The sequence below is a fragment of the Aulonocara stuartgranti genome, assembly GCF_965226115.1.
Source record: "Aulonocara stuartgranti genome assembly, chromosome: 18".
Lineage (NCBI taxonomy): Eukaryota > Metazoa > Chordata > Actinopteri > Cichliformes > Cichlidae > Aulonocara > Aulonocara stuartgranti.
Window position 1 is genome coordinate 24,520,398 of NC_138954.1, and position 24,329 is coordinate 24,544,726.

Sequence of the window (24,329 nt, forward strand, 5' to 3'; positions counted from 1 at the left end):
GATAACATGGTAGTAGGTGGATTTTATTCGACCCAAATGCAAGACACAGAGGCAGACCAAAAGACCAAGAACTGACTGATGCAAAAACTTCAAAATGCAAAAGGTGACACAAATCTGGAAATACAGTTGAAATACAGTTAGCTCCATAATTTGTTTGACAAAAGCACTGTTTGTTTGTTTGTTTGTTTGCTTGCTTGCTTGCTTGCTTGCTTGCTTGCTTGTTTTGCAATTTTGTCTCTGAACAGAGGCACATCAGACAATCAAGATGTGATTGAAATGTGGACTAAGAAAAACACCTTCACAACAGCTAACATCTAAGTTTAAAATCAATTTGAATTTAGACGAAACCAAGGTAAACGATGGGAATGATGGGAAGAGAAAGGTATGAAGAAGGACAAAAATCTTATAATCTGAAGTCTGTCACATTATCTGTCAGACATGGTGGCAGCAGAGTCTTGGCACATGTATGTATGGCCACCGGTGAAATACGATCATCAGTGACTATTGATTATGCGACTGCTGGTACAAGTAGCAGGACGGTGTGTGAAATGTACGGGGCTATACTTTCTGCTCAGATTTAGACAAAATGCTGCAAAACTGATCAGATATCACATCATAGTGCAAATGGATAAGGACCCAAATCATGCTGCAAAGTAACCCAAGTCTCTCAGTGCAAAGAATCAGGCTGTTCTTGAACCCAGCAGAGCCTGCAGCAGCTAAAGATGCCTGAAGTAAAGGCCTAACAGAACATCTCAAGAGGAGGAAACACAGCATTTGGTGATGTCCATGGCTAGATTTCAGGCAGTCACTGACTATGAAGGATTTTTCATTAAGTACTTAAAAACAATCCTCACATTTAAGACTTTTTTACTTTGTCTAATGCATTTTGAGTCTCTAAAAATGGCGAGGTATTAATAAAGTTAATAAAATTTTTGTAAAAACTCTTGAACAAAATGTGAAAGACAGAGGGAAACTAGAAACACAACAAGTAATAAAAAAAATGAAATCAAAAAGAACCAAAAGAAATGAAATCATAAAAAACCTAATACTCTACAAAAACCCAGAACCATGACAGATTGTTATCCTGACACTCGTTGGACACAGGAAGGTTCATGTGTAAACAGCCTCAGAGACTGTGCAAAACCTGGAAAATCATGCCTAATGTTTTTCAAAACCAGTTTCCACACTGTATTTATTTATAACTGGTTCTTAGTTTTCCCTCTGCCAACACATTTGAGTTGCTTCTGACATAGCAGGAACTAAATAGTCAACAGTGTGCGTCGGCCAAACCAAAGCTGCTACAGGCACAGAGCCAAATGTCTGAAAACCTGAATTGTCATAAATAAGTAACTAGGAAACCTCTCTAGTACCACTCCTTCTGTGTAAAGGTTTAGCTGAATGAGGGAGAAGCCAGTAAATTGCAGCTCGGTGACTGTGGAGGGCTGTCAAAGGAGATGACAATAACCTTTCAGCAGCGTCAACCACAAATAGTTGTTTTTCCTCCATATGTAGTCACATGACAATCCCCCACCTGGTGACAAAGCACTGCTACACGTGAGGTCCATGAGAACACAGCTGAAATGTGGTCTGAGCAGATAGAACAGAAACAGGAACTCAAACCTTATTTTCTTATTAATCTTGTTAGCCTGCAGCTCTGCTTCACCTTCAGTGCCCGATAAAAGCAGAACAACCCACAGAGCCAACATCCTGATGTGACAACGAGCAAACAAGGATCTAGTATTTCTAAACAACAGGATTATTACTTTATTGTAGTCTGCAGTGCACAGTTCAGTGTGTTCTACCTGATAAACGCTGTTAACCAGTGTCTTGCCTTCTGTGGTTAAACTCGTGTGCCAAACAGACAGCCTGTGTTCGTGCAAATCTCTGTGGTTAACCCTGGCATACAGGTCTCTAGCGTTGCAAAGGTTTTCTTATGACTGTTTGTGCAAACTCAGTCAGGCACTATACTGTGCAAAAGTATAGTTGTTGTTTTTATATTTTCCTAGAAAAATAGATGCATAAATCTATTAAAACATGTGCAAACATTCATGGAAACACAGTTTATAAAAGAAAAACAGAGTTTGTACAATTCTAACAAGCTTGAAAGACCATCTTTATTCTTCAGCACAGCCTGAACTCTCTTAGTCAGCTTAATTTCTTTAAGAAGTCTTCAGGAAGAGTTCTCCAGGCTTCTTGAAGCTCTTCTTTGGATGTTGGCTGCCTTTTGTTCTGTTCTCTGTCAAGATGAATGGTAAATGGCCTGTATTTGATCCCACACTGCTTCAATAATGTTGAGGTCCGGGCTCTAGGGAGGTCAATCCATGACTGATGCTGTTCCAATATGTGTTATTTATCCAGATTTGCTTTTACTTGATTGGAAGAGTGTTTGAGGTTTTCCAGATGGTGGGTCAAAATCTGCACATTTCTGTGTTCAGAATTGCATCAATTTTGACAAGATCTCCAACACCACAGTTTGAAATGCAGCGCCTATCCATTAAACAGCCTCCGCCATGTTTTACAGATGGCTGCAGACACTGATGTAGCTCTCCCCTACATGCAAACATATTGACAATGATTTAAACCAAAAATGTCCGATTTGGACTAAACCTGATGCCACAGGTTTAGTCCAGTTCTTGTGTTATTTGTCAAACCTCATCCTTTTCCCCATTTTTCTTCCTTAAGAATGGCTTCTTGATAGCCACCCTTCCACTGAGACTATTTCTGACGAGGCTTCAGTGAACAGTAGACGGATTAATTGAAGCGCCAGATGCCTTTCTCAGGTCCTGTGTCAGTTCTTTGGTAGACTTTTTTAATGCTCCATCTTCTTCTTGGCCTTCCACTTGTCAAGAAATGCACAATACTGTTAGTACACTAGTAAAAGTAATGTAAAAACATTCAATTGCTAACAAGAAACTACTCTATAACTTTGAAGATGGAGGCATCAGCAATCTCCCCATATCTGCTCACGCTTACTGAGCACCATATCATGTAAATGCATTATACATGAAGCCAGGAGGTAAAACACTGAAAATATTATGGCTGTAAGTGTAGGGCAGCCTTCACTGATGGAACACAGTATAGTCAGGAGAGAAAATGGTAAGCCTGTGTACACCCGTGGGAAATCTGTTTGCATTGTCATCGGATGGTTGCCTTTGTGGAAATCTGCAGTAACAAGTTTGGTTTGCAGAGTTCGAGCTCTGATTCTTAGAAATTGGGCTGTCAGTTATTTTGTGGGAGTGTTTGTAGCTGTGGGCACTGGGTGTGTACCAACAGCAGCAAACTAATTTGGGTTCTGTATTCATGCTCATTAAATTCTCCATCTCCTCTCTCAACCCTTGGTATTTTCCCAGCTTCTTGTGTTCCTTAATATTAGAGATCAGGTCAGCAAGAATGTGCTTTAAGTAGTTGTCATTCATTTGAAATCTCACCAGCTATTTCCATACAAAAGTGTGATTTCTTTTCTTATTAATCATACATATTCATCTATGTAATGTGAGCAAGACATAATTGGCATGTACTTCTACTTAGCAGTTTTAGAAAGTTCCACAAGGGAACTAGTGCTCGACTTTATAGCACGCAACAGACCCCAGTCTGAACCACATCCTCTAGACTAACAGAGTTCTTAAGAAGAGCTCAACAAAAAAAAAAGAGAACAGAAAGGCTGGAGCTTCTGAAATATATACAGCTGAGAAAGGCTGAGCTTCAAATTATCCACCAGCTTATATTCAGAATCTCTGAGTCCTGTTGTTACATGAGAACAGGCAACTTGGTTTGATCAGATGGTTGTAGTCTTTGTCTCTAGTAGAAACACACACACACACCTCACACAATACCCTCACAAAGAGAAAGCCTCTGATAAACAGCTTGGCCAGTGGTGAGGAAGAGTAAACATACACAGCGTCCATCGACGCCTCATATGTAGGGCGGAAATCATCCGTGGTCATTAAACCAGACTGTCCTCCTGCCACATAGCAAACACTTTTTTATGACCTGAAACAAGTGAGCACACCTCATCGAGACTGGGCTGAAATATATGACTATTATTTTGCTTTCCTGGTATCTGTCTAAGAAATGTCGTGTTTAACACAAAGTGATTGTTTGACATGCTGGAAATATTTGCTTTCCCATCAACACAAACGCATTGAGTGAAGAAACCATTAGGGTTGCTCTGCTACCAGCATCTCTCAAATTTATAAATAAACATTAATTTATACAAAGAAAATATGGGACATGATCTTAAGAGAGGCTGTATGTGGAACTAATTCTGTGTAGAGTGCAGTGACTTACTAGATAAGTGCAAAACAAAAGTGCACCTTCATTCAGTTTCAGTTTTTTATGTATTGGGACATAGCAGAATTATTTTTCTTAATACAAATTGAGCCGAAATGAGGAAACAGCGTCTGCAAAGTTAAGCAACTAAGTGCTTGTTTTCTGTATGACTTCATTTGTCTCTCACATCATTGTTCAGGAACTTCCGCACTTCTTTATAGCGTTGCTAAAGCTCATTGAGGTTTGTGGCCATCTATTTATGCAAAGGTTTTTTAAGGTACTCCCACAAACCTTCTGTTGCATGAAACACTTTTAGTCAAGCTTTAGCTGTCAGACTGTTAGTATACTTTGATATACAGAGGAGCTAATGGTCAATAACTGTAAGTTGCTCAGGTCCCGTGGCTGCAAAACAAAGCCTGAATCATCACCCCTCCACCGCCGTGCATCACAGTTGGTATGGGGTGTTTGTGCTGATATGCTGTGTTCGGTTTACTCCAAAAATGGAGCTGTGCATTATGGATGTCTCCAGTTTGGTCTACTCTCTAGAGGGCCTCGTTCCACAAGTCTTGTAGTTTGTTCAGATGCAACTCTGCAAACCTGAGCTGTGCTGAGAGGTTACTTTTAGAGAAAAGAGACTTTCTTCTGGCAAATCTTCCAAACAAGCCATTTTTGTTCAGTCTTTTTCTAACTGTACTTTAACATATAACGTTGCTGTATAACGTTAATCAAGTGCATTGGATTAGCAGCACCTAGCTGCTACTTGTCCTCTTAATTCCTGTAGAAGCAGTAAGCGCGTGCTTACTTTTTCCACACACTGTTTCTGCATTACGGTTTAATTTTCTGCCTGCACTGTCGCATTGTTTGACGGTTGCATTCATGGGAATCTGCATTCACAAGTGATTCTTAGAAACTGGGTTGTCAATTATTTTCTGGGAGTGTTTGTTGCTGTGTGTTATGTTTAATGAACACTAGGTGTGTGCTCCACTGATTTAGATTCTGAATTTCTCATGCTTATGGTTACTTATCATACTTATTATTCTTCATGCTTTCTGTAGCACCCATTTTGAGTTTATGCTTTTATTTATGTTTTCAATGCAAATCACATTCACATAAACGACAGTTCAGAGTGCCCAGCCTTCTTGGAGTCACAGCATGGGGTGCTGGAGGGTGCTCCACCTGGCAGTCTTAAACACTGGTCGTGGAGGGGCGTGGTTGGGAGGAACGGCATGCCTGATCTGAACGTTGTCTCCTACTACTTACTTTTCCAGTCTTTTGTTGAGCTGTATCAACTTGCTTTAAAGGTGTGGTGCTGTTATTTTCTCACATCTATACACATTTGCTAACAAATGTTCAAAATATCATACACAAATTATTATCAAAAATATTCACTTGTCTGCTTTCACATGTGTATGAATTTGACATGCCATAATCCATAGGGTTTAATATGACGTCAGCTCAATCTTTGCAACTATAATAGTTTGAACTCCCCTGGGAAGCGTTGGGAACATGAAAATGTCCAAAATGTCTTGGTATGCTGAACCAGTTCCTTCCACTGGAACTAAGGGCCTGACCCCAACTCCTGAAAAACATCCCTACACTATAATCCCCCCTCCACCAAACTTTACACTTGGCACAATGCAGCCTGACAAGGACCGTTTCCCTGGTAACCGACAAACCCGGACTCATCCATCAGATGAGTTAATTCATCACTTCACAGAGCACGTCTCCACTGCTCTGGAGTCCAGTGACAGCGTGCTTTACACCTCTGCAACACTTTGCATTGTGCTCGGCGATGTAAGGCGTAGATGAAGCTTCTCGACCATCGAAACTCATTCCACGAAGCTCACGACACTCTGTTCTTGTGCTTTCGAGGTCTGTAGCGATTAATTAGTGAAAGATGGTGACCTCTGTGCTGGCCCTGTTCTGTGATTTCACTTGGACTACCAATTTGAGGCTGGGTAGCTGTCATTCCCAGTGACTTTCACTTTGTTATAATATCATTAACAGCTGACTGTGGAATATCTAGTATGGGGAAATTTCATGACTGCACTTGTTGCACAGGTGGCATCCTATCATGGTACCACGCTGTAATTAACTGAGCTCCTGAGAGTGTCCCACAAATGTTTGTAGGAGTCAGCATGCATGGGGGCTGAATTTTATATACCTGAATTCAGCGATTTTGATTGTAAATTGGTAAAAGCTGATCCCAAAACTCAATGAAGGCTGATCGTTGCTCCAGTTTGTGTTACGTAACCACAGAAGTGCAAAAGGCAGTTTAACCAGCTTGAGCCCCACCCCCGCTCAAATCAGTCTGAGCCAGAAATTGTTCTCTTCTGGACACAAAACAAGCAGTTGCTCTGGTAACATGACCCCACAGTCACCAACTACATGGGAATAAGCAAACAAAACCAGCTCTCAGAAGAATAACTGAGAATCACAAAGTGTTTTATATAAAACTCTTTAATTAAATTAGCTTATTTAAGAACACATAAATATTGGTTATAATAAAAAAGTACATGAAACAAGAATGCTACAATTTGGAATAAAACATCACAGTCTGCTATAGTAGTGGTCATCTTAATAATAATGTTGATGAATGCAGAAACCTATTTAAACAACAGAAATGCAAAACGACTCTCCTCCTCTCTGACGTCCCTCTAAAAACAAAAATTAACATCCATCATTAGCACCTTCTCTCTATAAAGCCTCCTTCAGTGTCTATGTTTCATGACCTTTGATGACCTGTTAGTAATAGTGATGTTGTCCTGAATAAAATTTAATTTCCTGTAACAGAGCAGATAATTCAGGGACACAGGTTTCATTTCATCACGGCTTTTCAGTGGTCTTTGGTCGCTTGGTAAAAAGTGTGATGTGAACCAATCAGGACTCAGTGACATTTAAATTTAAATGTGACGACAGCTGGGAGGCCGTTTGTTTTTGCTGCCCGCACCACCCCTCGAACCCATCGAGCAGAACAGAGCAAATGATGCAAAAAAAGAAGTGAAATTTTGCAAGAACTGTGCATGTTGGTGAGTGTAAATGACCACCTAACTCACCGTTAAATGAGTGTTTTAACCTGAGGCGGTGTCATGTATGTGGTAGGTTTATGGATCTCCATAAAGAAGGATCTTCCTGCATGGCCAGTGTCTGATTGACAAACTTCAGCATGCCTGTCAGTGAACTCATATCAGCCTGTTCCTCCTGACCCACCAGAGTGCTCACAGACTCCCTCCTCGAATCACTGAGCAGCTTGCCTTCATCCCTCTCCATCACGATGCCTTCCACGTCTGGATTTCTGTCACTTTCTCTGTCCACCATGTAAGTAAGCGGGTTGAAGGAGTTATCAGAGATTACTGTGGCATCTGAGGCACTGAGGCCCTGCCAGCTGTGGTCCACTGTGTCTGGTAAAGAGGAAATTGAGTGTGACAAAGACTCCCATGGTTGCTTACTCAAAGCCTCTCTCAGTGTGGCTTTTACGCTCTCAGGGAGGTCCAAGGAGGAGTCAATACTGCTGCTCTGCAGCCAGTCACACGTTTGTCGGCTCTCCGAGAGATGAAGAGCCGAGGTGGGTTTAAGGTTTGAGCGAGCAGAGGGTGATAAACACATCTGCGCATGTGTTGGGGAGCTTAGGTGTGTGGAATGGGCATGAGGAGGAGAGCTGATAGTCGTCTGAAGCTTTTTGGGGGAGGATGCAGGGGAAGGAGCAGAGAGGCAGAGCTGGGGAGAGTCTGTGACTTTGTGCAGAGAAGAGAGAGAGGTGCTGTGATTGTACAGATGTTGTCGGTCTGCAGCTCGTCCCAAACTGGAGATCCTGGCCTGGAGACGAGCCACCTCAGACTCCTGCCAGAACAGGGAACATTAGCTTAAAAAACAAACTATCATAAAGAACTTACAACATGCAACTTTCATTATGCTGACTAAAGAAAGCTCTACCTTGATGAGGAGGGAATCACTGGAGGTCTCCACGGACTTCTCGGAGGCATGGAGCTGACTCTGGAGCTGGGCAGCCTCGACTCGGGTTTGATTTAGCACAGCAGTGAGATGCTCCAGCTGTGCCTGCAGACGACTGTTCTGGGCTCTAGTTTGCTCGTAAAGAGTCCTGCTCTGTTCCAGCTGAGTCTGGCTCTGAAGGTGCTGTGTCTGGCTCTGGTCTAACTGTGATTGGAGGTGAGTAGCTCGCTTCCAGGCGTGCTCAAGCTCCGTCTTAGTTTGGTCCAGCTGGGCTTTGGTCTGATCAAAGCGGACGCTGACTTCTTCGAGCTGGGTCTGGCTCTGCTGAAGTTTAACAGTGAGCTGTTCCTGAGAGGAGCGCATTGTGGAGGAGATCTGCTCCGAGACTTTGAGGAGCTGGCCTCGAGTCTCCTGAAGAGACTCCAGCTGGGAACAGAGGGAAAACAGACGCGTGAGAAAAGTGCTGCTTTTTCCCCCCCAATGACAGAAAGTTTAAAATAAATTAGTTAAATGGAACCTGATATATGAAATATAAATATGAGCATTATTGTTTGACTGCTTCATGATGTGGTTTTGATGTGTTCTAATAAACTCACACTAAACGTTGCAAAAAGACAAAGAAGCAAAACCAACATGTTCTCAGCTATGCGTAACAGAGATGAAGTAACATGAGAAAAGATACTATAAAATAAGGAAATCATATGGCGTCACTGACGTGTAAAAGTCAAATATAAATAAAAAAGAGGAAAACAAATCAGACTGAAACAGGAACAATATTTAGGACTACAGAACATGAAAAACCACAAAGGCTTAAACACATACTGACTCACGGACAGGAAGCTGACAGAAATAGTGCTGACCAAGAAGTTTGGGCTCTATTAGGATAAATCCACAATAAGTGTCTGAAATTTACTTCTCAACTCTCTGGAAAACTGAAGAGGTAGATAAAATCCAAATGTCACACAGATTATTTTAGAGGCCAAAATAATAGATTGGGCTTTGTGTCACATAAATTAAATTAAGTACATTTCATGGAATTCAAGATTTATTATTTAAGTTATTAGTTTTTTTATCTTTGGTGCAAACACATCAGGTGCACCATCAAGTGTTGTGGACCCTGAGTTAAATTAAAATCAGCAGATCTAAGGCAAACTCTACACGGCACACAACGTTGAGGTTTCCCATTAGAACAGTCTACAGTTAGTTTACTGTTAACAGAGCAGTCTGTCACCAGTCTTGAGACAACAGTACCTCTTTGCTATGCTGCTCCCTCTCCAGCTCCAGCTCCTGCTCTAAGCCGGTGACCATGCCCTGAACCCTGTCCTCCGACTGCAGCCAGCGCGCCTCCTTCAGAGTCAGCTCCTCCTCTACGGCACACAGCTGGGCCTCCTGCACACACACCACAGCCAAATTAATGATAGAAACAGATGTACAACATGAAGAAGAGGGTTTTTCCTGCATAAATATAATTTGTTCTGCCACCAAAGGAAAATCAGTGGCCTTTAATTCAGTCACTCATGAACTCCAGCATACTTTATAAATAGCAAGAAAGAAGAGGAAAACAAGTAGACCTCTGTTAAGTATGGTATATTGATTTTAACAGAAGTTAAGGCAGGAGGCCTTAAGACCCCTGTTGTTTAATCCAAACCAATCATGCTTCATTCCCTAAAGGCCGATTCTGCACCAGGAGAAATCCTGTAATGTCATTAATTACTTAATGAATGTCACTGATGCTTCCTGCTGATAGCAGTGAACACACTGAGCATGAGCATCAAGATTGCTCAGTGGCAGACCAGCGAGCTGCTCTCAGGTCTCACTAAGTGACAGTTTGAACACCCCCACCCACTATTACCTTACACAGGGACATGCAGGCAAAGCTAATGGATCTAATATGATCAAGAAACAAACAGTGTTTTGACGATACCGTCTCTTTGGTCTGCAGCTTGGAGGCATCCAGCTCTCTGCTCAGACCCTCACAGTGACCCTGAGTTTCTTCAAGCTCTTTGAGAACTTTCTGAAGTTTCTGCTGACATGCAAACAGCTCCTGAGACTCCTGACAACACAAACACACACATATGCAAAAAGACAAAGTTGTGGTCAAAAGTTTACATGCACTCATCATTGGCATGAATGTCGAATGACTGTACAGGGCTCTGGACTAACTTTTTGCCACGGTTGCACTGGTGCGCCTTTTTTTCTTAGGCGCACCAGCACAAAACTTAAGTGCACCCAAATTTTTCAACCACATTGCTTAACAGCTGTACAGCAGACATTCTTTAATAACTTTAAAAATAAAAAGTGAGCACACAAGTTTGAATTTTATGTGGATTTTCTTTGATCCAAATTAGGTCAAAAGTATAAATACAGACTCAAATATATACTTTCATCCCCATTATTATTTGGTTAAATGCCCCCATGTTGCACTTTGACCAGACACTCTTGGCAGTAACCAGCAAGCTTCTGGCATAATACTGGGTGAATATTTAACAACGCTTTTGGGCAAAATTGGTAGAGTTCATTGAAATTGAGGTTGGTTTCTTGGCACTGATCCAGCCTTTAAATATTGTCCACAACTTTTTCTAACAGGTTTTAGTTTGGGGGATGGGGAAGGCAAGCTTAATGCTAGCCCACTTTATCCATTTCAAAACCAGTTTTGATCTCAGTTTGGTGTAATTGTCCTGTTGAGACATCCTGTTTTGTCCAAGTTTCATCTGTCTAGCTGCTGATTTGAGGTTAAGTTGAAGAACTTAGAGGTAGTCCTCCTTCTTCATTATTTCATTCACTTTGAGCAATGAACCAGTACCACAGGTGGAAAACAGCTCCACAGCATGATACTACCACCACCATGCTTGAGAGATGGTACAGTGTTCTTAGCTCCAAGTTTACTCCTCCAAACATACTTCTTATCATTGTGGTCTCAATCTCTGTTTCTTCTGACTAGAAGGTATTTGACTCGTCTATGTGGGCAGCTGCAAATTTCAGTCGGGCTTGAAGGTGTTATCCTGAAGTTCCAGCAGTTTCCAGTTCATAGTAGGCATCAGCCTTGGTGGTTCCTGGGTTGTTCCTGAACATCCAAACCAAATTCCTCTCATCTGAGAGTGATGGTTTCGGTCTTCTTCCAGACCTTGACAAGTTTGAATAACTTATATTTACCTCCAATTGTTTGAACTGAATTAGCAGTTGTGTAGACCTTCTTAACTTGTGCAAATCTACAATACTCCTTCTTAGATCTTCTCTGATTTACAATCCAATGAGTCCTGTCACACAAATCCATTTTATGCTGGACAAGAGAAACTAGCAGAGGTCAATCATGATCACTAATGAGAAGGTAAGCCTTTGTTAAGTTCAAAGACAGGAACCACTTATTAAATGTTTTAGTGAGTCTATGTATTTATTTGAGCCTGTGTGTATACTTTTGACCTTGTGTGGATTAGAGAAAATGAAAAATAAACTGAAACCTGTGCACCCGATTTTGTTCTTTGAAGTCATTAAAGATGTATGTTGTATGATCACTCCATCCTGGAACCAGAGCAGTTCAAGAAAATCATTAAAATCCCCAAATTACCATGACTAGTGTATGTAAACTGTACATCAGCACAGTGTGTTATCTAAATCATACCAATCATGAGTTCATTTTCTAACTCTATAACTGACTCTAAACTAGATCTGTACATCTCTTCAGAGCAGCTGCTTCTGTTTACCCAGACTACAGCATGGAAATTAGATTTATGAAGTAACAACACAAGATAAATGCAAACATAAGGTACGCAAACATTCGTGGAACTGACTGTGTTTGATTAACATCTCATATTAAAGCTGCTCCATATCCAAATATCCTACAGTTTAATCTAGCTGCAAACAAGTTGATGAAATATGCAGCACAAAAAGACTGAAAGATGCAAAAAGGGACGTAAACATCGTTCTGTTTTTTGTTTTCTTAGTGAGAAGAAGCACACAAAACATTGTCAGTTCATTCATTCTATTTTCCCATTCTTCTAATGCCGGTCCAACTGAAAAATATCCCTCAAGGCAAACCCAGTGACACACTTGCTCCGAGCTCTGACCTTCATGTTTCTGTCAGTGAGCTCCCTCTGTGCGTCCCTCAGCTCTCTCTCTCTGGCTTCCAGGCTCTGCTGCAGAGACTCCACCTTCCTCTCCAGCTCCTGCTTGTGCTCTTTGATGGCCACGTCCAGTTGACCAAGCTGAACACAACAGGATGTCGAGAAAGAGGAAAATGATGAGTCATGGCAGCAAACTATGGTACGGATTAAATGAACTGTACATCAGCTATGCTTGTGTGCGTCTGGGATGTACCAGCTTTGCTCTCTGTTGGAGCTCCCCCTGTCTTTCCCTCAGGGCGTTGTCCATGTCTAAAACCTCGTGAGTTCTCTCCTCCAGCTCCCTTTGGGTCTCCCTGTAAAGTCATACACACAAATACTTACAGCATAAAAAGACATTATTAAATGTTAAACAGCAAATTATTTTCTCTGGATAAATACACAAAACAGATCTCATCTGAGCACATGACGCCATGCTCTCACCTCAGCTGGACAGTCAGTTTTTCCACCGAGGCTTGCCGCTCATCTGAAACCTTTTGGGTTTTCTGTAAAACATCCTTGAGTTCCTGTAGTTGCTTCAGAGTGTCAGCCAACTCGTTCTGCACCATCTGTAGCTGCCCCTCTAAGATTTCGACTTTCTGAGAACAGCTGCGCCGATCTGCCTCACTACGATTAAGCGCCTTCTCCAGATCCATAACTAGGAGGGTGAGAGGTTTGTTAAGTTGTGTTTGTGTTAATGCTCCTAGTATTTAAACAAGATAAAAAGAATTCCACAAAACCTATGGAGAAAAACAAACACATCTTACCAATGTCATTCTTGCTGATGAGTTGGCTCTTTATGTGCTGCAGGCTCTCCTCCATACAGCTGATCTGAGAAGTCTTAACACCGACATCCTTCCTCAGACGCTCCAGCTCTGACTCCTTGGACACTAGCTCCTCCCTGCACTTTTTCACCTCTAATGTGAGATGTCTGCAGACAAAAAAAACCCCACAAATAAAAAAAAACAAACCATTATCTTGCAAGAAATTAGGCACACTTGCAGTTTTATAAGATTTAATTCAGCACAGCTGGAAAGATGTCCATGTCTTGGGAGTAGGAGACCCTCCAGAATTTTTAGAAACTAAACTGGCTCAGCAAATATTTCTTTCGATTCAAACTCTTAAAGTGCTTTTATTTTCTTGCTCCTTTTAAAGTGAGAACTGTAATGAAACTTTAACAAACCTCCATACAAACTGCATTAAACAGCTACAAAAGCGAATGACTGTTACGCCCATAATACCAAGCTTTGCATTTTAAAAAGCAAACATGGCTCTTATAACTAAAACTAGAGCTATAGTTTCTCTTATTTTAGCTGTGCTCACCTCACAGACTCTGAGAGCCGTTCATTCTGCTGGTTTATCTCCCGCAGCTTCTTCTCCTTCACCTGATTATCTTCCTGTCTCTTGCTTAATTCTTCCTGCAGAGACACTCGGGCTCGTTCCAGCTGCTGCTCCAGACCCGACACCTGCAGGCAGAGAGTACCAACAACAACATACACTTTGATTTGAATTATTGTTATTCCCTATGAATAAAAATAAACAGCAAACTGTTACAGTTTTACAAGCCGTATAAATCAGGAGACGCATCAGAAAAGATACTTAAAAATAAAAGTTATCGATGAAACGTGTCTAAGAAAAGGTCTGAATATTCGGGTACAGTCACTTTTCTGTGTGTTCTGAAGCTGTGTAATCTTTAGCATTTTCCATACATTCAACTAAAAATATGACAACAACTCTAAACGTACCACTTATAAATACAAAGCATAAATTACAATAAAACATGTATGCAAAATGCATTTTTCCCCAAGTTTACCTTCTAAGTGAGAAGGTTTTTGCTCCGTCTTAGCTCACCTGCCTGTGCAGCTGGCTTTGGCTCTCCTCCAGCTCAGAAACTCGAGCGCTGCTCTCTGTGAGCATGGTCTGCTGCTGCTGGAGAGAAAGCTGCAGCTGCAGGTTCTCCTCACTGGAGCGCTGACAAACCAGAGTGGTGCTGTGAAGCTTCTCCTGCAGAGAGGACACCTAAAAAGTAGGGAAGGAGTGGAGAACATGTGCCTCAGAAGTGGGTTTTGGATGAATTTGCATGAGTTTTCCTGCATTGTTACCAACACTGTACCTTCTCCTTGTTCCTCTCCAGCTCGGTCTCGTAGTTCTTCTTCATCTCTTCTATCTGCTGCAGGTATGAGTTCATCTCTTTTCTGCATGCTGACAGAGACGACTGCAGCTCACACACCTGGTGTAGAAACAAATTGGTAACTGCAGTTGTTGATGTGGTTTGATTCCTGGCTTGTTCTAGAAGTTCATGTCCAGTAAACCAAATCTGTTAGCAGTGTTATTTGTACACACCTTGGCTGCAGAGCGAGCTGCCTGCTCTTTGAAACTCTGGAGAAACTCCTCGTTCTGTCTGACTTCCACCTGCTTCTCCTGAAAACAATATAATTTCAGGTTTTTCATTCATAAACAGCATATGTACTGTGATGCATGTCTATTAAATGGTTCTCCGACTTCTACCGTCTACATGTCTTCTTCTGAAACAGAGGATGCATTTGTGGTCTTATGCTACAAGTGTTCTGACCTGTGTGAGCTGATCTAGAGAGTTCTGCAGCAACAGAGCTGTTCTCTGAGCCTCGTCTCGCTCCCTCTGGAGGGAACTCAACTCCTGCTCCATCTCTGCCACCCGAGGCTGAACCTCTTCCAGAGACAACTGCAGCTGCAGGAGATAGAAAATAATCTTACTACAAGGAATATTACAGTGCAGATTATCTCCATCTTTCCTCTTCTTTACCCTTTGGTTGCAGCACATTTAATATTACGCAGTATGATTAAATTCATAATACAGAGGTAAAAGACAAAGCTGTAGATCACCATTTGTATTCTTTGTTGCTGCTCTGTGAATTGGTGAGAATGAGACTGCTGACACTTTTCCAGAGACTGCTGATACTCTCGTTGCTTTTTGGTCAGCAGTGACTGGTAATGCTGGACGCTGCTGGTCTTCTCCTTTAATCAAAATGAAAAAAGAACCAAAGTGTGATTTGCCGTTGACTTTCTAAAAGTAGAAAAACTACATTTGAATCATAACCGCGTACCTGTAATTGAGTCTCCAGCTCAGTGTTTTTCAGTGCAGCCAGACTGTAGGCTGAAGTCTTCTCCTGTAACTGCTTTTCCAGTGCGGCAACTCGTGCCTTCTTCTTCTTTAACTGAGTTCAACAGAGACAGTTAATCTGTAAGTAACAGTCATGACTTTTGAAACTTGGAACAAAAGCTTACTGAGCTATAAAACTCGCTGTACACTTTACAATCTAGTGATTTATTACCTAAAATACTATACTATAAAATACTATACTGTACCCTTTGGTACATTTGGCTTGAGTTGTTCCAATAAAAAAAATCTGTAAGTAGAAATAATACTGTATGTGCTACACTGCTGTTAGCACTGGTGTGTGTGGAAACATAAGAAAAAGTGTGTTACCTCTTTCTCTGTGTCTGTGGCTTGTTTGAGTTTGTCCAGCAGCTCTGTGTGGAGGCTCTGGTAGTGGGAGGCTCTCTGGGCCATGGAGCTCTGCAGGGAGGAGATTTCCTCCTGGGCCCTGCTCAGACGATCCTGAAGCCGCTCGATCAGGTTGCTCTGTTTCAGCCGCTCAGCTTCCTTTGACTGCAGCACTCGCGTGAGCTGCTGGTAGCCCTCACCTGCCGGGATTAACAGAGAGGACTGCAGTTGATGCATTTTTCTTTTTTCTGTTTTTTTTAGGCATTTTTATGGATAGATATTGGAATTTATTTTTAACTTTACATTCCTTTTAAAACATCAAATCATTAACTAGTTCATAATTTATTCATTATACTTTGTTTTTAGTCACTCCCTTTAAGGGTTCACCACAGTGAACTGGCTCCATCTCATCCTAAACCCTAGCATCCTCTCCTCTCTGCATGTCCTCCTTCACTACACCCACAAGCTTTACTCTTTTTATTTTTTAGATTAAATAATTTCAGAGGCTGGTTTTAAACTCTTGCATTTTAAACTACATACACAAAGTGCAAAGAAATAAACTGTTAGTAATCAACAAATAATTTCCCTTTCAGTTTGAAAAAAAGAAGATGAAGAGTATGTTGCAAGTATGAACTGATTAATCTGATTGAGCCTACCTGGCTTTAGCTTCATCAGGTGTGCAGCTCCCGTATAGTCCACTGGGGGCAACATGCAAGGACTGGCACAGATTTGACCCAAAGTACCCTTTAAGAGGAAAAAAAAAGTGTGACAACAGTAACCATGTCTTTGCTTTGCACGATCAGCCATAAAGGGCAGCTTGTTTTGAGGAAGCAAATAAAATAATCACGTAGCACAACCTTGATTCAAAAACTGGGTAAGAACACAAACGACACACAGACGTCTCCCCACCTCCCGCAGATGCAGCAGGGACAGTATGGCCTCCAAGCCGGCCAGCTCTGTCTGGCTCAGCTGAGCCTCTTTCTGGCTCTGGGCGACCTTCTGCTCCTGGCTGTGGGTCACAGCCCGCAGGTCTTCCAGTTCCCTCCGCAAAGAGGCCACATCCCTGCACTCTGCACCTCGCTCCATAAGCTGCCGCTCCAGGTGCGAAGCTTTATGTCCAGCCTCTTCAATTTGGGCTTGGAGGCGAGCGGCCGCAGCCTTAAACTGTTTCACCTCCTCCGTCAGCTGACTGCGAGATAGACGAGGAGAAACTATGCAGATTAAACATGCTATGCAAGCACACAGAAATTTCCTTATAAAAGACAAAATCATCCCTTTTATGATTATTAGAAATCCTGCGAGCAATCAAAGAACTACATAACGATGCAGTTAAATTAAAAGTACCTAATTGTCTGTCTGTGTTCTGCCTTCTGTCTCTCCAGCTCAGTGCACTTCATCTCCAGCTCCTCTTTCTCTCGGTCACACTCTATGAGACTTCCTTTTAGTTTGTTTTCACTCTCCATCACCTGAAAACCACAAACCAAAACATATATTTCTGATGTTAACATGCAAGTAAAACTGTGTTTTTTAGTTTAAATCAATCAATATTTCAATAAACACACCCTTTTAAGCTTAATGGAAATTGTAGCCTTATAATCTTTGAAGGCTTCTTTGAGCTTCTCTGCATTTTCAAGTGCTTGATTCCTCTGTTGCTCTGCCCTGCAAGCCATGGTGTTGCACATGCGTTAGTAAAATACAGTAAATAATTCAACTAAACATAAGAAAATGTGATGCCCAATACAGACAGTCATACAGACAAAACACACTGTACCAGATTGTTTTCTTTTATTTTCACTCATACTTTAAACTGTACTGATTGAAATCATGAGCAGAGCTGAGCCTGGATATAAGCCCACCGTTTTCCTAACGCCGTCTTCTTTTCCAGCTCCTCCCTGAGTGTGCTCAGCTCTTCAGTAAGAGTCGCTACCACAATGTCGCTGTGAGCTGCAGCTTCCTGACAACACTCTGCCCTCAGCTCTGCTGCCCTGGGAAACACAGACAATACAGGTTATGCTATTAATGCCAAAATTAAAGGCACAGTTTCAAGAAACAAAAGGCAAACGTAATAAGTACATCTTGAAAAGCTCGAATAAAGAGCCACATTTCCACCCAGAGTGAACTTGATCTTTTGGGGACCTTTTTAAAGAAACTGAAAGGTTCCAGCTTGACTTACTCAAAAGTAAATAGAAACAGAATGCAATGATTTGCATACTTATAAACCCATATTCTATTTTATTAACAATAAAAAACAAATTAAATCTTTAAACTGAGAAAATCTACATATTTGAGAAAAATATTAACTCATTTTGAATTTGATGGCAGCAGTATGTCTAAATAAAAACTTGGGACATGGTCATGTGTACCACTGTGTAGCAACCCCCTTCTTTAACAACAGTCTGGAAACATCTGGAAACTAAGGAGACCAGCTGGACTTTTGGGAGAGGAATGTTGTCCTGTTTGTTCCCATCTTTGCCTGTTCCAATTTGTTATAGTTTTCATTTCATGATGCTCCAAATGTCTCCTGAAATATGCAAGGCCTTCCCTTCTAGATGGGAGCATATGTTGCTCTACAACCTGTATATACACCTTTCAGCACTGACGGTGCCTTTGCAGATGTGCAAGCTGTTAATTTCACAGCCTCTGATCCACCTCCAGGCATTCAAAGATGCCTTTTGATGGCTTTACCTGACCACAAACAGTTTTCCACTTTTCGTTAGTCCATTTGATGAAATATTCGCAGTCTCGCAACTTTACATTAAGGAACATTATTCTGAAATTCCTCCACAATTTGTAGATTATGTTTTTGTTTTGTTTTGTTTTTTTCAGACTGGTGAACCTCAGCCTCTCTTTTTATGCCCAATCATGTTACACACCTGCTCCCAACTAAACTGATTGTAAAATGTTCCTCCAGATGTTTCTTTTCAGTACCACTTACTTCTCCACCCATTTGTTGCACGCATTCCAAATTTTTTCAGATGTGCTGCTGCCATCAAATTCAAAATGAGCTAATATTTTTCATAAAAATCACTTTAAATGCTTGAGCTATGTTTTTTTATGTTCTGTTAAGAATAAAAACCTTGTGGATATTTCAGTCAATGACATACTTAAGTTCTTTGGCCTGAGCCTCCAGCTCCGCTTCAAGCTGACGAATCTGTTCACTCATGACCACCACATTGTTGTGAACCCCAGCCCTAGGGCCCCTGAGGTAGACCTGCAAAAGAACACAGATAACCCATGTGTACACTTTCTGCTAGTTATTACGGGAGACTTGTCATATCATATTTGACATTTCAAGAAAAAAACACTGAAATCTAACACTAATTTAACACTGTTGCTTGGTCAAATGGAGGTGTTTGGCACGGTTGTAGAGGGATCTGCAGCAGACTAACCCACAGTCTTTAAAGATTTAACAAGCTCCACTTAAAAATAATAATAAAATTAAAAATCACATGTGTAATATCATACCTGAGATTTGGAGGTAGCCATTTCATACTGCATTGCATCCAGGTCACTGATGAGCTGCTCATCCTGCAGAGTCAGACAGGCGTTTTCCTGCCGCACACAGCCAACCTTCTTCCTCGAAGCAGAAATGGACTCCATCTCTACAGAACAAGTGTTGAATGATGATGACAAACAAAGGCATGACACAGGAGTGGATGAGAAACGTTTATTTTTTTTACCCTAGAGCTGCTATGTAACACTAGATCTGCTCATTTTTTGAACAACTTACTCAGTTTTATGTGTATAGAAAATATAGACCACTAACCAGCCCACACCTGGGTAGTCACCCTTTATGCAAACAAAACTAGCCCACCAAAATAGTTTCTCTCATTTGAGGGAACAATTACCGAATTCATGGACGTGCATACCTTTATACAGCATGTAACATAGTCCGATGTGACAGATAATGTGTAAATGATATTCAAACACTTTTTTTCTTAGTGTTTCACTCAGAAATAACTCCATTGCCCTTTACCTTTGACTTGGAGGAGGTTGGACCTACCAGCAAAAATCCGTCTCTCAGCCGTCCCACAAGATATTATAACATCAGGCAGCCAGGACTGAACCTGTTCATCACCACGGCCATCTGACTGACTGCAGACCAGCGAGAGGAAACCAAGAGAAGAGGGTGGACGGCTCGAAAACAGAATCATACTACATATTTGCAGGTTTCTGTTACAAAAAACACCAGCTACAGTTTGGGTCTCTGTGATTACTCACCTCAGCTTCTGTGTAGGCTGAGCTCCCTCAAACCGATTAGCTCTTTGATGTCAAACATCAGACTATTACCGGGTGCATATTTAGCTTTCCGGCGCTGAAGCAACATTTACCGCTTGTGTGAACGGTTGAAAAGCTCCAGAAGACCTTTAACTTCATCAGCATGTGGCTATGTTTTAAGTATCCGAGGCTACACCAGAACAACTACGCTCGCTAAATGTAAACAGTGTTGCTCGATGGATCAACAGGTGGCCAACTCCTCAACCTTATCACTGTTTTCACAGCAAAAAGCCACCAAACGACCCACAGGCAGCATTAACCTTTCAACTAAAAATTTACTTTTTATTGTTCTTACGCTATAAAAGCATATCATACGCATTTATCGTTTCTACTGTGACAAATCTTTACACGTTACCCTATGCAGTTGCAATGAAGGAGAAGGTATCCAAAACAGTTTGTAATTCCTAGTCTCCGCCTACAACTAACAACCAACCTTGCTATTGGGTAATACTGAGTTGCCTGTGAATTGATTGGTGAAGAGGGATAGCCGCGAACAACGGCGCGTGTGGTGTGCCAAAAAGTGATTGCCTGCCAAAAACTGATTTCCAATGTTTCTGTGTATTTTTTCTGTGTAATATCTTTACGTATGTTCGTAAATAGACTTCGGTGAACAGGGTTTACAAAGGGGTTATATATAGAATTAGTTGAATATAGTTGTATCTTTACAATTCTGTGTATTGTACTTACATTATAACCAATCCTTTATCCCCACTTAAAATATTTTTACAGAACCATTGTAATATTTGTTGCCATTTGTGCTGTCCTCTTGGCGAGCTTACTCTTACAAAATACATTTTTAATGTTAATGAGATTTTTTAAACTGCATAAATAAAGGTTATATAAAAGTCACTGCCAAAAACTGATTGCGACTTGCCCCTTGGCAGCTCCACTGTGGCCTCTCCTTCTCACAGGAACTGCCAACAGAGCAGGTATGAATGTTGCCTGATGGGACATACACAACTCACAAGTTCCTGGCTCTCACGGCTCCTGTGCAGCGGGAGCATCCATACTCTTCCAACATAGTGCAATGGCTCTTCTGGCTTGAAGTGGTCCATAGTCCAGTAATTTAGTTTGTTTTTCCGGTTGCTTAAATTCCCTTGGGTATATTCCAAGTACACAGAGTTTACCCTTTAAAGGGATTTTTACCTTAAACACTTCAAACAGACATTTGATAACATCTTTCCAAAATTCCTGGATTTTAGGACATTCCCATAAACATTTAGTACAGATGTCTGGAATATCATTGGACATATGATAAAGCTTGGCAGGTGTTATATAGGTTATTATTGGTTGCAGTCATTTTCATCCATGTCCTCTTGGATCTCCCTTCTCCAAGCATCCAGAGTCTTTGGAGGGAAGCATCAATAAATTATAATATATAGAGAGAAAACCTTTTCCCTTTGTATTCTTAACACATACCTCCTCTATTTTTGTTTATGGTGGAATTCAGCAATCTTTTGCAGTTTTGATGACAAATTATTTTTCAGTTGTAAATATTTAAAAAAGTGCTTTGGGGGTGTTAAATGTGTTTCACATAACTAAGCATGCTGTCTGCATATAGGTCTTTAACTTTTTTGAATACCTTTATTTTTCCATATTTTAAATCCTCCATAATTTTCACGAGGCGTAAACTTTTCATTTCCCCAAATAGGGGTGAATTGTAAAAGTGATGGAGGATCGCCCACATGTTTATGTGCTGCATGCCAAATTATAGTTGTATTATTCAAGAAAGGGTTCTTTGTACTCTTTTTTAATGTCTTAGTGTCTGAAGAATATAGAAAAGTGTTTAACGGAAGATCTGGAACAGATTTTTGCTCAATGTCAACCCAGGCTGGAGGTGTTGTTGGGCAGAAATAATGGGTGGCTGATGTTAGTTGGCCGGCCATATAATACCATCTGAGGTTGGGGACTTGGAGACCCCCTCTTTCATAGGGCAAGTAAAGTAGTTTTAAGCAGAGCCTTGCCTTCCTATTATTCCAAATAAATTGGTTAAATAGTTTGTTTAAAATGTAAAAAAAAATATGAAGTTGGTAGAGGCAACGGAAGTGTTTGGAAATAATATAAAAATGTTGGTAAAATTGTCATTTTTAGGATATTTATCTGGCCTATCATAGATACAGGCAGGTTTATCCAACAGTTTAGCGTTTCTTCTTACAAGGGGATCATAAATGATTGAGGTTATGTCCTTGAGGCTTGGGGTAATCATAATGCCTACATATTTAAGATAAGATAAGATAAGATAAGATAACCTTTATTAGTCCCACACGTGGGAAATTTGTTTTGTCACAGCAGGAAGTGGACAGTGCAAAAGTTATGAGGCAAAAATTAGAATACAATAAGAATAAATACAGTACACAACTGTACAGAATAGAATAAAATAAAATACTATATACAGTAGAATAAAATAAAATAAATATACAATAAGATAAAAATAGAATACAAATACAAATACTATATACAACTGAGTAAAAATACAACGATGACAGAAAGGATTATTGGACTTGGTATTATTGGATATGTATGGATGTGTGTGCTTGATCAGTTAAAGTCTTTATTATGGAGTCTGACAGCAGTGGGGAGGAAAGACCTGCGAAATCTCTCCGTCCCACACCGTGGGTGCCGCAGTCTCCCACTGAAGGAGCTGCTCAGTGCTGTCACAGTCTGCTGCATGGGGTGGGAGACGTTGTCCAACAGGGATGACAGCTTAGCCGCCGTTCTCCTGTCACTCACCACCTCCACTGGGTCCAGAGGGCATCCTAGAACAGAGCTGGCCCTTCGGATCACCCTGTTCAGTCTCTTCCTGTCCCCAGCAGAGATGCTGCCGCCCCAGCAGACCACACCATAAAAGATAGCAGAAGCCACAACAGAGTCATAGAAGGTCTTCAGGAGTGGGCCCTCCACTCCAAATGACCTGAGTCTCCGCAGCAGGTACAGCCTGCTCTGCCCTTTCCTGTAGAGGGCGTCTGAGTTATGAGTCCAGTCCAGTCTATTTAAAGCCTGTTGTAGTTGTTTTAAATGGGGTGGCAATAACAGACCACCTTCTTTCTTTCTCATTAAGAAACATTAATTCTGATTTAGAATTGTTAATTTTGTATCCTGAAAATTCTCCAATTTTTTTTATTAATGCTACTAAAATAGGGATACTATCTTTCAGATTAGTCAAAATATATAATATCATCTGCAAATAAAGAAATTAGATGGTCTCTTCCTCTAATTCTGGTACCTGATATTTCTGTATTTGCTCTCACAGCTATGCCTAGAGAGTCTATTGCTAACACAAAAAGAATTGGTGAAGGAGAAACCCTTCTACAAAACAGTCGAGCCAGGAATTTGTTACTTCTGAATGTCCTGGTGAGCTTCCACCTTTTACAGGTGGGTGCAGCCTGAATAATCCAAGTATGCAAACTAAATATCACAGGAGATCTTATGAGACCACAAACACTGACAGGTCCAGTTCAGAGACACAGGTTTAGCTGAGGTAAAGCCTGGAGGACAGCAAGCAGCTGCACCCATGAATGTCAGTACCCACCTGTCACAAAGAGCAGCCTTTCCATGCCTGACTCTGCATAACTGTAAGCACTGAAGAATTTTAAATGATGAGTCACCTAAAGAAATCTTCTTGTGCACAGTTGTTATAAAGGGAAAAATAAACGTTTGCTGATCTGCCCCCCATAATTTCAACATTATGAGTAAATTAATGCAGGTATGAGAATCAGACCTCAGCTGTTGTCTCATACTGTTATGTCCCTGCCTGTTGACCTGTGGATCGTTTTCCTCTTGCTTTTTGCCTGTATTTTGTACTTTTGATTTTGTATTCAAATGTGGTGTTCTCAAATGTGCCTATTAAAAGCTGTATTAAATGTAGGGGTGGGTTAAAAAAATGTGATTCAAATCTATTTTAGCTTGAATAACACGATGATTAATTAAATCCTGAATTGACTTTTAAATATAAATGTATTTTCCCAGAAGCACCAGAATCTCAGGTTACAGCTCACAAAGATATTTCAACAACCACCAAACAGCTGAAACAATCTTGTTTTTCTGTTTTATCCTCACTTTGACACAAATGCGTCTGCTGTGATGCTTACACCTCTGATGAAGTCTCACAAGTGTTGTACTGTTAAATTATCAGATTCAAAATCTTTCTGAGTCAAATTTGAATCGATTATAGAAATCAGTGGCGATACTCAGCCCTAGTTACCACAGGCGAACCTCAAAGTGGAGCTAGCTCCCAGAAATAAAGCAGACAA

At 41.0% G+C, this 24,329-nt stretch overlaps 1 protein-coding gene across 1 annotated transcript; it reads right to left on the reverse strand.

The window, feature by feature from the left end:
• Positions 1-6,719: 6,719 nt before the first annotated feature.
• ccdc18 (coiled-coil domain containing 18) lies at positions 6,720-20,506 on the reverse strand. The gene is made up of 25 exons (XM_082513470.1): positions 20,023-20,506; positions 19,805-19,896; positions 19,267-19,403; positions 18,906-19,012; positions 17,658-17,786; positions 17,364-17,460; positions 17,146-17,267; positions 16,711-16,990; positions 16,458-16,545; positions 15,784-16,001; positions 15,401-15,511; positions 15,180-15,311; positions 14,890-15,024; positions 14,661-14,738; positions 14,431-14,547; positions 14,169-14,336; positions 13,641-13,783; positions 13,085-13,248; positions 12,762-12,975; positions 12,535-12,634; positions 12,285-12,422; positions 10,145-10,273; positions 9,472-9,609; positions 8,203-8,646; positions 6,720-8,109 (listed from the first exon to the last, which is right to left on the reverse strand). Exons 3-25 carry the CDS (start codon positions 19,399-19,401, stop codon positions 7,357-7,359), a joined length of 4,140 nt encoding a protein of 1,379 aa, XP_082369596.1. The 5' UTR covers positions 19,402-19,403; positions 19,805-19,896; positions 20,023-20,506; the 3' UTR covers positions 6,720-7,356.
• Positions 20,507-24,329: the final 3,823 nt, after the last annotated feature.

Bases quoted from the DNA above. Each gene is read 5' to 3' on its own strand.
- ccdc18 (XM_082513470.1), bottom strand. From the start codon at position 19,401: ATGGAGTCCATTTCTGCTTCGAGGAAGAAGGTTGGCTGTGTGCGGCAG. The intron at 16,002-16,457 runs GTAGGCTCAATC...TAATCCCGGCAG, and splicing joins CCTGATGAAGCTAAAGCCAG to GTGAGGGCTACCAGCAGCTC. The intron at 15,025-15,179 runs GTGATCTACAGC...TATCTCCTGCAG, and splicing joins AGCAACAAAGAATACAAATG to CTGCAGTTGTCTCTGGAAGA.